We start from the raw sequence: 15,755 nt of genomic DNA, 5'->3' as shown, positions 1-15,755 counted from the left end.
TAATATGCATATATAAACCATTGATAGGCATATAATTTTACTATATTAATAAAAACAACCCCCAGACCTCAGGGAATGTTAAATCTGACTGATTGTACTGAGGATGAACACGTCTTTTTTTTTTTTTTTAAAGGTTTTATTTATTTATTTGAGAGAGGGAACACAAGTGGGGTAAGGGGCAAAGGGAGAAGCAGACTCCCCACTGAGCAGGGAGCCCGATGCAGGGCTCGATCCTGGGACTCCAGGATCATGACCTGAGGCGAAGGCTGACACTTAACCAACTGAGTCGCCCAGGCACCCCGAACATTTTTTTTTTTTAAGATTTTATTTATTTATTTGAAAGAGAGAGTGAGAGAGAGAAAGCATGAGAGGGGGGAGGGTCACAGGGAGAAGAAGACTCCCTGCTGAGCAGGGAGCCCGATGTGGGACTCGATCCCGGGACTCCAGGATCATGACCTGAGCCGAAGGCAGTCGCTTAACCAACTGAGCCACCCAGGCGCCCCCAAACATTTCTTTTTATAAGGTGCTACTCCACCCTACTTCCTTCTATGCTCAGAAGCTCAGAGCTGTCTAAAAATTCCAGGCTGCTGGGAACAAGGCCTCTGCTTGTACTCAACTACATTCATGCTTTCACTCTCAAGCCTACTGATGTTCTGAATATTTGTAGTATTTATAGTCGCTACTTTTTAATATAGATTCTGATAGAAAACTAAAAATACTTTTACCGTTCCCAATCCTACGATTAAAAATGATAAAAGCTGTTAACATTAGAAGAAACAAGCCTTTCCCACAAAAACAAAAATGAAGAACAAAGAGGGAAAGATGTTAAATGAGGAAATGACATGGGACACTTTATAATTAACCATGTTCTAAAAGGTACGTTGAAAGGTACACTATGTAGATAAGGGAAATACGAACCAAAAAGCAAATACGAAGGCATAAAAGGACACATATTCATTTTAAACACTCTTCTATTCCCAATCTTAAGGAGCCACTGTCTTAAATATGATTATGTTGCTATCTACACTAACAAATTTTTGTGTGCTATGTAGGCACACACACACATACACTGTTACAGATATGCGCCGGGGCTCCTTTTGTAAATCATTGCCTTGGTGTTAAAAGACAACTTTAACTTAAAATTGTACAGAGGATGACAGAAAGTATTTCTTAGCTTTTATGACAATGTTGGACACATATGATATATTAATTTGTATCACTGATCAGGGATAAAAACTCTTTCAGGGGAAAATAATGATGTACTTTACCAACAACACAGGTTGTGACAAGGTTTTCAGAAATCCACTGTGGCAAAAAGTTAAGAAAAATTTGCACCTTTATTTTGGTGGAATAAAAACAGAAACAGTAACGGGAAATTGAGATAACATCGCTACAATTCAGTTCTTCTCCATCGATCAAAAAGATGAACCATAAGAAATTAAACCACAGGTAATGTTATTCATGCTTTAAAATAATCCATTAAGTCACTCAAATAAAACTGCTAATCAAGGAAACTTTGAAAAGGATTTTCAATGACTTTCAGTGAAAACGTTCTTTATTGGTAAAGCAGACACTTAAAACTTTTTGATTACATAGGTCATGCAAAACAATTGACCTCACATGGTTGTCTACCTGCTCATTGTAACATAATCTTTTTGGGATGATTATAAATTTTATAAGTTACAGTGACTTCAATAGTAATAAGAATTCAGGAAGACGACACTAACGAAGCAAAACACTACGTAGTACATGTGAAAGTATTGTTCTGAATGTTTAATTCTCCCTCCTAATATAAATCTCTACACTTTGGAAGACTATCATATACAAAAATGGCAGTAGCTTTTGCATGTGCATCTACAGGCACTCCATCTAAACGATAAAAAGAAACTACAGGAATAACATTTCAAATACTTTTATAGGGTTTGGTTAATCCCCTCACCCCATTTTGTTAACCCAAAATAGGGCAGTGCCCTTTTATTTAAAATGTTCATTTGTTTCAAGAGAGTATTTCCTAAGGAAGATGACTTCGCTCCTATGAAAATGTAGTTTATCCTCGGTAACATTTTGAACTGCTATTATTTATATATTCTCCAAGTTGTCAATTGGAGGAGAGGCGCATGGCTTCCTGTTATTAGGAATACTCTTCTCACTCTGTGCTGTGACACTGAGAACAAGCTTCTCTGTGATGGTGAGATCTACACTTCCATCCTGTGGGAGTTCTGATAGCACTGCCAGTAGGAAAACTCTACCACAGGTCAACTCACCTCCCTGAAGAAAGCAGCGCCCCCAGAGAAAGGTGAATTCCAAATCTCCTATTGGCACATTCAAGTCAAGTGGCAGTGAAAAGGCATAGTAGACTTTCCCAGATACCCGGATATGGGGCGCTGCTGGAACAAACACCTAAAAATGAGGGCATAGCTTTGCAACGAGGCAGTGGGTAGAGGTTGGAAGAACTTTTAGGAGCATGGCAGAAAGAGGCAGGACTGCCTTGAACACTGCTAGCAGATCTATGGATGCTAGCGCTAGTGAGGGCCGAAGGAAGGAAAGAGCAGGGTAGAGAGCACCTAAATTGCCACGGAGTTCATGTAAATTGTCATAAACAGACTGTTAGAAGAAAAAAGAAGATTAAAGGTGCTGCCAATGAGGGCTTGGTAGGAAATGAGGAACATACCGTTGGAAAGTGAAGGCAAAGACATTCTGGTTATATAGTGGCAAGAAGCTTTTAGCTGCAACGTGTTTGCAGTTATGTGGAAAGCAGAAGTTTTAAGGGATAAACTTAAGATATTTGGTTGAAGAGATTTCTAAGCCAAGTGTGCAGGTGCGGCCTGCTTTCTTCTTGCTGGCTGTAGTACAATGTGAGTGGAGATAGACGAATTGAGGAAAGAACTGTTAAATATATAGAAAACAGGACTCGAGGACTTGGAAATTCTTAGCCTACCCAAATGACAAAGGACATTCCAAGTAAGGGATTCACTGTCAGGGAAGCCAGCTCTAGGGAGAGATGAGGGTGCAGCTACACAACCTTCTGCTAATATCTAAGGAAGGCCTGAGTTGTTTGTCACACCACAGGTTCTTTGAAGAGATGAAGGGTGTGACCTGTAGATCCTCTCAGCCTTCTCAGAAAAAGCCCAAAATAGAGATGGGATTACCTAGGAATGCTTTGTGCAGGGGCCTCTAGAATCCTCCTAAAGAATTGAATCCTCCTAACAGGCACACAAGATCCCTAAGTTTCTGGAAATGTTAAACCAGCAGCCATTGCTACCTTAAATCGAAAAGGACGGAGATGGTATGAAATGAAAGATGGCTGGACTTCCCACAATTCCATAGGTAAGCAACAAGCTGAGAAAACTACTCAGCTGCAAACAGGTGCTACCTTTCATGAAACAGGAGAGAGGACCCTGAGAGGACATCACAAGCCTAGGAGATAGTGCTGCGGGCCAGAGATTGTTCCCACGATTTGACATCTAATGGAGTGTGCATGGCTTTCTAAATCTTGGCACGGGTGGCTCCTTTTAGCATTCTGTTTTGCTTGTTTGAACAGGAATGTCTATCAACCCTATTCTATGCCTGTCCTACCATTATCTTTGGGAGGAGATAACTGGTTTTCTAGGTCTGCAGGTACATAGATGGAGAGGAACTGTGTCCCAGGAATCATAGAACCCAAACCCACACTCACACTTGATTTAGATGATTTAAATGAGGTTTGGGACTTTACAGCTGGTGAGATTCAGATAAGGTTTTGCACTTTGATGCTATAATGGGTTGACACTTTTGACCATCTTTGGATGGGGTGACTTTATGTGGGATGGATGTGAATCTTTGGGGCAGGAGTGGACTGAGTAGTCAGAACGGCCTCCAAAATATTCATGTTTTAATCACCATACCTGTAAATTCGTGATCTCAAAAGGAAAAGGATTTTGCCAACGTGATTAAGTTAAGCATTTTGAGATGAGATTTTTCTGGTAATTATTCTAGGTAAACCAAATGTAACCACAAGGGTCCTTGTAAGAAGAAGGCAGGAGAAATAAAGTTGGTAGTAAAAGATGTAAGGACAGAAGCAGAGATTGGAGGGATGCAGCTAGAGTGAAGGGATGCAAACAGCCTTGGAAGAGGCAAAGAACAGACTCATTCCTGGAGCCTCCTGAGGGAATCTGTGATATATCACTTTGCATGGTAAAAGGGACTTGAAGGATGCAGCTAAGGTTACTATAGACCTGATGATGGGGAGATAATCCTGAATTATCTGGTGGGCCCAATCCCATCACATGAGTTGTTAAAAGCAGAGAACTTTTCCTGGCTGGTGTCAAAGAGATGTGATGACAGAGAAGAATCAGAGATGTAATATTACTGGCTTTGAAGATGGGAAGAGGGGGCCACAGGCCAAGGGATGCAGGTGGCCCCTAGGAGCTGGAAACACAAGGAAATGATTCTCCCCTTAGGGCCTCTCAGAAGGAATACAGCCTTGTCAATGCTTTATCTTAGCGAGTGAGACCCATGTTGGATATCCAACCTACAGAATCAGAAAATAATAAATCTGTGCTATTTTAAGCCACTAAGTTTGTAGTAATTTGTTACAGCAGCTACAGAAAAACTACCAGGCATGTGACCAAAGATGAAATGTTATCTCGGAGGAAGAAAAAGCCTTTCTATCATTCCTGATATAGCCTACCTCATTCAGGAAATACCTGGCTTTGGCAGAAATGCAAATATTTTTGCTGGTTATTCTTTAGATCCAGTCTGGCTGACAGAATTTACATTTCTGAATTTGTACACTCATTTTGCCCTGGAGTAGAATACATTCTGGGTTGAACACTTAGAACAGTGTTCAGTATATATAGTGGGTCCCTTAGAAAAATGTGTTGAATAAATAAATGAATGTGATCAAGGCAGGCTCTGGAAGGGATTGCAATTACTCTATTTTAAAGTGCTGTTTAACGGATCTTCTCAAGAACTGCTGACTTTTCTGTCCTTGTTTCTGGTTTATGATGGTCATTGTTCTGTAAAATACAAGGCCAAACCGTATTTTTTGACACCAGTAATGTAGCTAAATCAGTAAGTAAAAAGGACACATACAATCTTAATAGGAGGAATAATTATATGATCAACATATTTCAAAATTAGAATACAGATACTTTTCAGTATATATCACAGAAAAAATTCCAATTTGATCAGAGGATTTCCTGATAGCTGTTGATCAATGCACCATCAAGAAACTTTAGTGCAAATTTTACCAAATGCATTTATCAAAATGGGGTTCTGTTCATTTCCTCTGCAAACAAATGTTGTTAAATTAACCCAGAGCATGTAACAAATTGGTTTGCCTGAATATTTACAAGCTATCAACATAAACCAGCCCTGCAACTAAAAACTCAAATATATTCATCTCAAAATCTATTCCTGGTCCAAATTCATCTATACTAAGGCTGGAAGACGGAATAAGAATAAAACCGAAATTTATCTGTATAAATAATAAAAATAGTTTGTTTTCTTAATGCTCTACGTATTTTCCTTATTATTATGGCACATTATCTTTCCTACATGCTACTGCATGGATAGGAGCAGTATTATTTTAGTTGCTGGAGTATCACAGTGTTAAGAATATCTGCTTCTTGAAGTGTCAGGCTTTCATCTGTTAGCTCTTTATTTGGAAATGAAGTCACAAGAATAAAGTCAAGAGTCGCAAATTCAGGACGGGACTGTATAATAAAGTCCCGGACATCCAGGATCCTGAAGAAGTAAGATAAAAATAATTTGTGATATAAAAGTTTTATTTTCATGTAAGCTTTTAGCTAAAATTAGACGATAGTAATATAAATCACATAATTATAATCCTTATTTAAATGTGTTGTAATTTTTAAAAATTTACCTTATTTCATGGATGGATTTATATTGGATTATAGATAAATGTGAGCATTAATTCTAGTGTAGCTGATATTTACTTTTTCTGTAAACAGAGACAATCTTTAGGTGAGTTATGCATAAAATAAATGTCAACAATGTTATTATATTAAAAGTGCAGATCCTACTTTTTTCAGAGTATAAAATACCTTAATAGCAGATGACCCAAAAAAAGGTACCCCAGATTGGCCTGTGTCAAGGTGAGTCTATAACTATGAAAGGTTTAAGTCATAAGGATAATTTTGAAAAATTATCCTTTTTAAAAAACTTTCACATATGCCTAGCAATTCGACTAAGATTATAAATATATCCCTTAAGGAACAAATAAAAATGGTACCTTATTAGTACAACAAATGTATGAATGAATGTTAAATTGACATTTAAAACAGTTTAAAGTATTTGACAAAAAAAAAGTACTTGACAATAGCACAATTATACTTTATCTACATTACAAATTTATATTGTGAAGAATTTGCTAAAGTAGAAAGTTAATTCCAATCAGAATTTTCATAATTTTTAAATGAGTAAAGTCCAAATAAAGTTTTACTATACTTACCATATTAAACCAAATTTGATCCCACTTCACATGGTTTTAGCAACAGTGCAAAAGTGTAACTTTTAACAATCTTATTTTTGAGTGATATCTGAATTTGCATTAGTATTTGAGCAGTTTACAGAGGATGTTCAAATACTAAGTATTTCACACAGCTATTACCCTTTTAAAGTATTTTTCTCCTCTCAAAAACTTACTTAAAAAGTATATGTAAAGAATTTCGTATTCTTCATTACTCACTCACATAGTTTTATAAAGATAAGTAACCACATGTGAAACCACAAATGAGCTTACCTGTGTGTACTATTGAATCTTTGTATCAAACGACTCCCATCCGCTAATCTGATTTGAATTTTTGTCGTTGGCACGGAATCATCAATAAGAACAACTGCATTAAGTATTGACTTATTCTCCTCTTCTGGGGATGAAGGTGTACTGACTATTTCAGGGGTAAGGCTAAGAAAGAAGAACTGAAGAATTAGAACACGAATCTGAATACATCATAAGATGCGACAAACTGAAGACAGTGGAATAGCCACTGATATCCATAGCTGATTCTCCAGTGTTCCTGCCTATGACTTCGGGACCAGCAAGAACATGGCTTCTTTTGAGTCTCCCATACTCCTAACTTCTTTCGTTATATTAAAATTATTTTGTATCCTATGACTCTAGTTTAGCTTATTCAACCTCTTTCAAAAGCTTAATTTTGTATTCTTTCCTCCTTTATCCCTTTGAAATTCCATGAAGCTGTTTAGCACAAGTCTTCACTCAGAAATCTGAGCAACTCTGAGTTAATGTCAAAGAATGACTATGAGTACAGACAGACTTGGTTTCAAATCCCAGCTATGTCAACTGCATAAACTTGAGGAAGTAAATTAATCTCTCTGAATCCCAGTTTTATCATGTAAAAAATGGGGGGGGATAATATGATGTTATGTGGGCTTGTTATATCAGTAAGTCACAACAGTGTTTCAACAGGTGCCAGCTATTTTTGTACGTATCATCAGTACTCAACTATTAGCTTAAACTTATCTAATATTACTTAAAAACCTCTGATTTAAGTAGGTACTGCTTCATAAAAGAGAAGTAATTTCTATGTGCTAGTGAGAAATGAAATCTTATATATGGTGATAGATTTATTTATTTATCTTAGAGAGAGAGAGTGCGCACAAGCGGGGAGAAGGGACGGACAAGCAGACTCTACACTGAGCACGGGGCCCGACGCTAGGCTCGAAGCCAGGACCCTGAGATCATGACCTGAGCCGAAATCAGGAGTTGGACGCTTAACTGACTGAGCCACCCAGACGCCCCTATGGTGATTGATTTATAATGAAACTTATTTGATAGGACATCTTACCATTGAAACTTGATTACTAATGACCTTAGCACTGCTTTCTTAGTGACTTCTAATGCCAGCAGAATGTCCCATCACTGTAAGCTGAAAGTCAGTGTCAAAAAAAAAGTGTCCTTTTGGTTAAGAAATTAAAACAAACTTAGCCAAATTCTTTATAGATATCAAATCTTAATCTTCTCTAAGTTATCTAAAGCGATTATTTAATAGTCTTAATGTTTATTTTCTCAAATACTGAGATTCAGATGGCATCCTATGAATTATTATTATTATTTTTAAATATTTTATTTATTTGAGAGAGAGAGAATGAGAGACAGAGAGCATGAGAGGGAGGAGGGTCAGAGGGAGAAGCAGACTCCCTGCCGAGCAGGGAGCCCGACGTGGGACTTGATCCAGGGACTCCAGGATCATGACCTGAGCCGAAGGCAGTCGCTTAACCAACTGAGCCACCCAGGCGCCCTGAATTATTTTCTTTTGAAAAAAGTAAGTACATATTTATTAGCGTAAGAGTTCTAGGAGCATTCTTTGCTCATCTTGACTCTTATTCCCACCCAAAGTTTCTCAAAATACACAGTAAGGTAGTAAAATTAACTGGTACTTACTGCTAACACTTCCCCTTTCTTTAGCTATTTCCTGACATATATTTTAGAATCAACTGCAGAATATATATGATAAAGACACGAAAAAGAAAATGATGATTTGCAATCACTGATCAGGTCTTCTTAAGGAATTTACTTTCGAGTTTGGAACTGAGGCCTTAAGCAGCTGTACCACCAAGTTGGTTCACTGTGCCAACAGTCCAGTGTCTCTCACACAGTGAGAGGCACAAAAACCAAAGGGAAGGGACACTGAATGCAAAGGACCTCTTCTCCCTTCCTCTGCCTCACTGATAACTGGGTGTATACATTATTATTGTCATCACCATCACCATCACAGCCAGCACTGCATTTATTAGTTCATTTAAATCATGATGTGAATGAGGGAAGAGTGGCTTAATAGTTAACAGCATGGATCCAGAAGCCTGACTCCAGGATGATGACTGTGCCACTTACTAGATGTGTGACCCTGGGCAAGTCACTTAACACTGAGTTTCCTCATTTGCAAAACAGACAACAGCAGCACAGCTGTAAAGATTAAGTTGATGAGGACATAGAAGCATTTCAAACAGTGCTTTTTTATAGTGGACACTTCCTCAAAGGCATTATAGTTCCTATCCTAACAACAACTGGGGAGGGAAAAGTTACCTCTATTAGATGAGATGCCTCAGACCCCTGTTTCTATAGTCTAATGCTTTCTGTTTAAAATACATTCTGACCAGATAAGATTCTTCTCAAAATATAAAAAGAAAGTATCAGGTAAGGAAACTAGGTAAGGAAAGTTCTTTCATGTGTTTTTTTAATAAGATGTGTGTATGTCAAAATGAAATTATATGGAATAATAACATCTGAAGACAGGAATGGATTTTCAAGATAGTTTAGGCCAACAATATCATTTTATAGGAAAACAACGGAGTCAGAGAGATTGAAAGACATGCTCAGAGCCACAGAGATAGGTAGTTGAGCTAGTTGGTTAGTAAGGTATAAAAACACATTTAAAAAAGTACAGTAACTTTACTATTTAGCCTTCAAAGTTATACCTGCTTACTACTTAAAAATGTCTCCTCATCATTCAACTGATCAAAATATAATGACAGTTTCAATATATTGTTTGTATGTTTCAAGTATTATATTAAATAGAAAATTTAAAAAAAGAGGGAAGTAAATTGATAAAACAAACTTTCTAGGCAAACTGAAGGAAAGAATGTAGGTTGCTTGTAAGACGAGTGAGTCCCTTGGTCAGGAAAAGAAACATCTTCTAACTTAAGAGAGAACAGTAAAGATGGATTTAATAAACTTTGAGGCTAAGAGGTATATATTATGAAAGCTAATTCTTTTTTTTTTTTTTAAAGATTTTATTTATTTATTTGACAGAGAGAGACACAGCGAGAGCAGGAACACAAGCAGGGGGAGTGGGAGAGGGAGAAGCAGGCCTCCCGCAGAGCAGGGAGCCCGATGTGGGACTCGATCCCAGGAACCTGGGATCATGACCTGAGCCGAAGGCAGACGCTTAACGACTGAGCCACCCAGGCGTCCCATGAAAGCTAATTCTTATCAGGCTCCATTTTCTCAGGGAAGCTGGAAGCAAAAAAAAAAAAAAACCTGCTGAGATGAGGGCAGGGAACATTTGGGATCAGCCCTTCGAGAGCGGGAGAGGTGCAGCTTGCCTGCCTAGCATGGGGGTGCAAACGTCCCCAACAACACTGAACTGCATGGGCACAGACAAATCCAACAGCTGACAAGTAAGGCAAGAGGCTGCAGAATTGCTGGGATAAGAAAATGAAGAAAAGGCAGGAAGGAAAGGGTTGTTCCCCTTCTCAGAAAAGAGAGCCCTTAAAGGTCCAGGGATCAAGATGAAGTCAAAACTCAGGTTTAGTGGCCAGAATGGGTGAGTGGTGAACAGAATCTTTTGGACTGTACAGTATGAAAAACAGGCAGTGACTGTTCTTAAGCGGAGAGATTTGCTTCAACTCGCGATCTGTACCATCATACGCACAAGCTCAAAAGCCTACAGAGACTGTCTACTTGTTAGCCCTGCTTATCAAAAATGATTCTGTAATTTTCTAGGTCTATTGGGCTCTACTCCAGCTCACTAAGCTAATTTTTATGCAGTTTAGTGTGCCACTGTACATTTGCAGTTTTGTACCTATGATTTGCTTGTTCCTATGATATTACATGAAGGAACTGGGTAGTATTTTTATTGCATTTAGGTTTACCCCACAATCATTTGTAATATCACAGTAAAAAATTAAGTTAGTTTCCATCTGTGTAATGTTCTGTTTGCAATAAGACTGTCAGCTAAGGAAGACAATGGAATTATTTCCATTTCTGTTCGGTTTGCTTTTTAATTATTTTTCTGTTCAGTAGTTGCCTGTAACTCTTGGGAAATGAGCCATTTCAGAAAGTTACTTCCTGAATCCATAAAGGTGAACTGTTAAAACTTTTATATTTTAACAGATTTCTTACTGTAAATCCTTTCTAAAATGTTCTATGCAATTCTTCACTTTCTTAGAACATATATTCAACTACACAACATTCTAATTCACGTGCATCAGATAGGCTCACACCACCACATTAATCTCCTAGTGTAATTTCCTATATGGTAGAAGCTAAAAATTCTACAGACTACATTTCTCAGACTCCCTTGCAGCCAGGATTTTATATAATTCCACCCTTCTACCGAGTAACAAATGACACTGGTCTGGTGAATGTAAGCACTGTGAAGTGAAAAGTATGCAGCCCTTCTGGTTACCAAGAATCATTGGATTTTTCTACAGCAGTCACGATGGAATGTTCTAATGTCTGATCCCTAGCTTCATGGGCACTGAGTAGCTGATGGGGGCACAGAAAATGTTTTCTAGAAAGTTCTTTGTTGTTTTTTTTTCTTCTAGAAAAGTTTGGTTTGCTAGCTCCAGAAAATATCTAAACTATCCAGGACTCTGTCAGAAGCCCCTTATTAAACTAGTAAGTGAATTCTGTTTCCTACAATCAAAAACCCTGACCAATATGGCTAAGGATTAACAACCCAGCATTCTCACCACTTATTTTTGTCATTCTCCTCCATCATTCCTCCTTTCATGTGGGTCATTTTCTCTGGCTATTTGCCTTATGAGGAGAAAGGCCAGTCTTTGTAAGATACAACAATGAGATAATATCCTTATTTTCATGAGTTGAAATATCGACTGTAATCACTGGCTCTTCTCAGCTATCTTCCCTTTACACTACTTTCTTCAATTTCAGTTCTAGATTTACTGTTCTGCTAACCAAGATGTGCATTCTAACATTCATTCTTGGTCATAAACTTAAGAAAGAAAGAGTAGGTATAAAGCAGAGAAACAGCAGGGCATTTTACCTGTGTTCTAATTAAAAATCATAATCTCAATAAACATTAAGAAATGAGAAGTGCTAGGGGCACCTGGGTGGCTGAGTTGGTTAAGTGTCTGCCTTCGGCTCAGGTCATGATCCCAGAGTCATGGGATCGAGCCCCGCATTGGACTCCCTGCTCAGTGGGGAGCCTGCTTCTCCCTCTCTCTCTGCCCCTCCCTGCCGCTTGTGCTCTCTCTCTCCCAAATAAATAAATAAAATCTTAAAAAAAAAAAAGAAATGAGAAGTGCTAGAAAATATTTTAAAAAATATATCTGGAGGTCATAGTTACAAAAACAAAACAGAGGAAGAAAGAACAATCAGGACAAACCTGACCTGTGTTGGTAGTAAGGAGAGATGAGAAAGAAAATTTCCAAGTAGACCTGTGAGTGGGCACTGAAGGATGTGGATCCTAAGAAAAGCCAAGGTGACATGTGTTCTGTATTCTCTACGTGTCTCAGAAAGCAGTTTCTATCAGGAGAAAAGGACACAGAAAGGGTCACTTGAGGTATGAAAGACAAGTGTAAAGAACTGATATGAATTCTTCCCTATTCTGAGAAACACGAGGGGAATGGAGAACCATAGTGCACAAGGCAATTGAAAAGAAGCTAGAAGGGAAGGAATCACAGGAAAAGGAACAAAGGATGCACAAAAGGGTATGCTGGAAACATGGTCAATGCTACAATTTCACATGTCACTTGTAGTAATATGTGGACAAATACAGGGTTAACTTCTACCAACAAATTTTTCAAGATTTATGAAAATTCTTTTAAGCCAAGGCTTTTATACAGGAGTCCAATCCTACATTATACAACGCACACTGGTTTCTGAATTGTATTCAGCAAAGTCCCAGGGGATCTTTAGAAACATCTCCAAGGCAATTCCTTCCTTCTCCTACAATAGAAGCTCTGGTTTTGTTAAGTGTTTTATGTGCTGGGTTTCCCTAGCTTGAAGAAAGAGTTTGGCAGCTTAACATATACTGAAAACAACCAACTTCAGCACATTGCTTTTGCTGCAACAGCTTACCAATTACTTATGATAGACAAGCATGCTTATAGCTGTGATCTAAGATGCCTATTGTTCAATCTAATCAAGAACCCTTTACAACTTTCCCTTTCGAGCCCATGTAATCAGAAAGAGGCAGGATGGCACAATGGTAAAAAGCAGGTTCCAGCCAGTGGGTGGGTCTGAATCCCACAAAGTAACCACTCGCTAGCTCAATCACCTTGGGCACACTACTGCATTAGCAAATGAAGTAATCACAGGATCTACATCCACGAGTTGTGAAGATTAAGTGAGTTAATGTACGTTAAAGTGCTGATGGGCCAGGAATGTGGTAACTGCTATCTAAGTATTAGCTACTAATATTATCACTAGATTTGCCTATCTACTTCCATCAGCAGGTCTTCACGGTTCATGTTTTAGCTTTTACTTTCTAGGTTATTTTGCTTTTTTGATTCTCAAAGAAAAGTCACGCTGAACAAAGACAAGTATTTTTCTCATTTTAGGATTTTACCTTCCAAGCTTTTGTCCTTCTCCACTAAAAGCCTTGAACCTCAATCTAGGTTTTATGTATTCTTGATCCTGATGGTCCTCCATATCCAAATTCACGTGGCCACCATGAACCAGCCGCTGAAGCTCCAGGGGAATCTCTCTTTTAAAAAGGGAAAAAGGTTTTAGTAACTTAAAAAAAAATTAATCTACACTGTTGACATTACTATAATCAAGTTGTGAGCTATACTGGAAAACAGCAACTTTTGCTTAAATTATAATATAAAAATTTCCATGATGATTGATTAGTCCCTGTAGATATTTTCTTCTTCAAGTTATATCACATTATGGTACCTCCAGCTTTGCTTTTCTTTTTCAAAACTGTTTTGGCTCTTTCGGGTCTTTTGTGGTTCCATACAAATTTTAGGATTGTTTGTTGTAGTTCTGTGAAAAATGCTGTTGGTATTTTGATAGGGATTGCATTAAATCTGTAGATTGCTTTGGGTAATACAGACATTTTAACAGTATTTGTTCTTCTAATCCATGAGCATGGAATATCTTTCCATTTCTTTGTGTCATCTAAGATATCATGTCACACCTGTCAGAATGGCTAAAATCAAAAACACAAGAGACAAATGTTGATGAGGATGTGGAGAAAAAAGAACCCTCTTGCATTGCTGGTGGGAATGCAAACTGGTGCAGCCACTCTGGAAAACAGTATGGAGGTTCCTCAAAAAGTTAAAGATAGAACTACCTTATGATCCAGCAATTACACTACTGGGTATTTACACAAAGAATACACGAACACTAATGCAAAGGGATACACGCATCCCTATATTTATAGCAGCATTATTTACAATAGCCAAAATATGGAAGCAGCCCAAGTGACCACTGACTGATGGATAAAGATGTGCTACAAACACACACACACACACACATACACACACTGGAATATTATTCAACCATAAAAAGGAATGAAATCTTGCCAATTGCAATGACACGGATGGAGCCAGAGCATAATACTAAGCGAAATAAGTCAGTCAGTCAGAGAAAGACAAATACCGTATGATTTCACTCATATGTGGAATTTAAGAAACAAAACAAATAAGCAAAGGAAAAAAAAAAAGGAGAGAAACCAAGAAACAGACTCTTAACTACAGAGAACAAACTCATGGTTATCTCAGGGGTGGTGTGGGAAATGGGTTAAATAGGTGGGAGATTAAGAAGTGTACCTGTCCTGATGAGCACTCGGTGATGTACAGAATTACTGAATCACTATATTGTATATCTGAAATGAATATAACACTGTATGTTAACTATACTGGAATTAAAATTAAAAAAAGAAAGTTGCATCACCTTATTATTCCTAGTGATTCTCAATATAAGAACTTTCTGTTGTCACAGTGATCTTGGGAGTGCTTCTAACATTTAGAAAGCCAAATTGCAAAACAGCAATTTATATCTAAATAAGCACTAGAAAATTCCTATGAGGACATAATAGTTAATGCAGATATTTATTTCTAAACTCTGTGGAAGAAGTTTTAGAAAATTGATCAGTGTCTTTGATCATTGTATGATTCATGAGTGCAGCTATCATTCAGAGTCGGGATCCAGATACGAGATGCTCTGCCATGGGCCATTCATCTTGCCTAATCAAGTCTTGTCTTGGGTTCCACAGAAACATTGAATGCCCTGCCAGAGATGTGCATGGATGACAACACTGTCTGCAATGTCTGAGCCTAAAATTTAAAGCTTACGGTCTGTCTTACAAAGAAGCAAAAAACCTTTTTTTGGTGGGGGGGCAATGCATTAATACATTTTGAAATTTTCAGGAATACGCATACCATATAAACTGAGAGAAGACTGCACTTTGTTTTGTTTGGAACTTTATCAAAGTCCCTGACTGCAATACCACTGACAGTAATTACATTGCCAACCTCACATAACTCATTATTCCATTTTTATGTCTGTCACATTTTCTTGAGAAGTGCTAGACTGCACAGAGTTGCAAACTATCTGACTACTTTTATTATGTTCTGGTGTGGTCAGAGCAAAGCATTTATAAACTGAAATACATACAATTTCATGATAAATTATTTTATTTCAATACATTTAAGATAAATTTTGTATCTTTTTGGGGGAAATAATATGCATGGACAGTTTATAATATCTATGAATTCTTTGAGGATAGTGAAGATGGTGTTACTCACTATTTGTCATAAAAAGAGGACAGTGATTCTACAGTTGACCACCACTATCTGACATCAATCATTTTTTCAAGGAGTCTTTTTTTAAAATTTTATTATGTTATGTTAATCACCATATATTACATCATTAGTTTTTGATGTAGTGTTCCATGATTCATTGTTTGCATATAACACCCAGTGCTCCATTCAGTACGTGCCCTCTTTAATACCCATCACCAGGCCAACCCATCCTCCCACCCCCCTCCCCTCTAGAACTTTCAGTTTGTTTCTGAGAGTCCACAGTCTCTCATGGTTCT

General features: G+C 37.8%; 1 protein-coding gene across 1 annotated transcript in view; it reads right to left on the bottom strand.

Moving 5' to 3' along the window:
- Positions 1 to 1,318: 1,318 nt before the first annotated feature.
- The window catches only part of UBXN2B (UBX domain protein 2B), a 27,250-nt gene continuing 12,813 nt past the window's right edge, over positions 1,319 to 15,755 (bottom strand). Inside the window, exons 7-9 of the mRNA XM_081817121.1 lie at positions 13,278 to 13,415; positions 6,746 to 6,907; positions 1,319 to 5,727 (exon numbers count right to left, since the gene is read on the bottom strand). Of these exons, the coding sequence (XP_081673247.1) occupies positions 5,565 to 5,727; positions 6,746 to 6,907; positions 13,278 to 13,415 (463 nt within the window). The 3' untranslated portion in view covers positions 1,319 to 5,564. The remainder of the gene's footprint in view (positions 5,728 to 6,745; positions 6,908 to 13,277; positions 13,416 to 15,755) is intronic.

Source organism: Leptonychotes weddellii, chromosome 4 (genome assembly GCF_054177405.1).
Source record: "Leptonychotes weddellii isolate Sample4059 chromosome 4, ASM5417740v2, whole genome shotgun sequence".
NCBI classification, from domain to species: Eukaryota; Metazoa; Chordata; class Mammalia; order Carnivora; family Phocidae; genus Leptonychotes; species Leptonychotes weddellii.
This window is presented reverse-complemented; position numbering and strand designations above follow the sequence as displayed.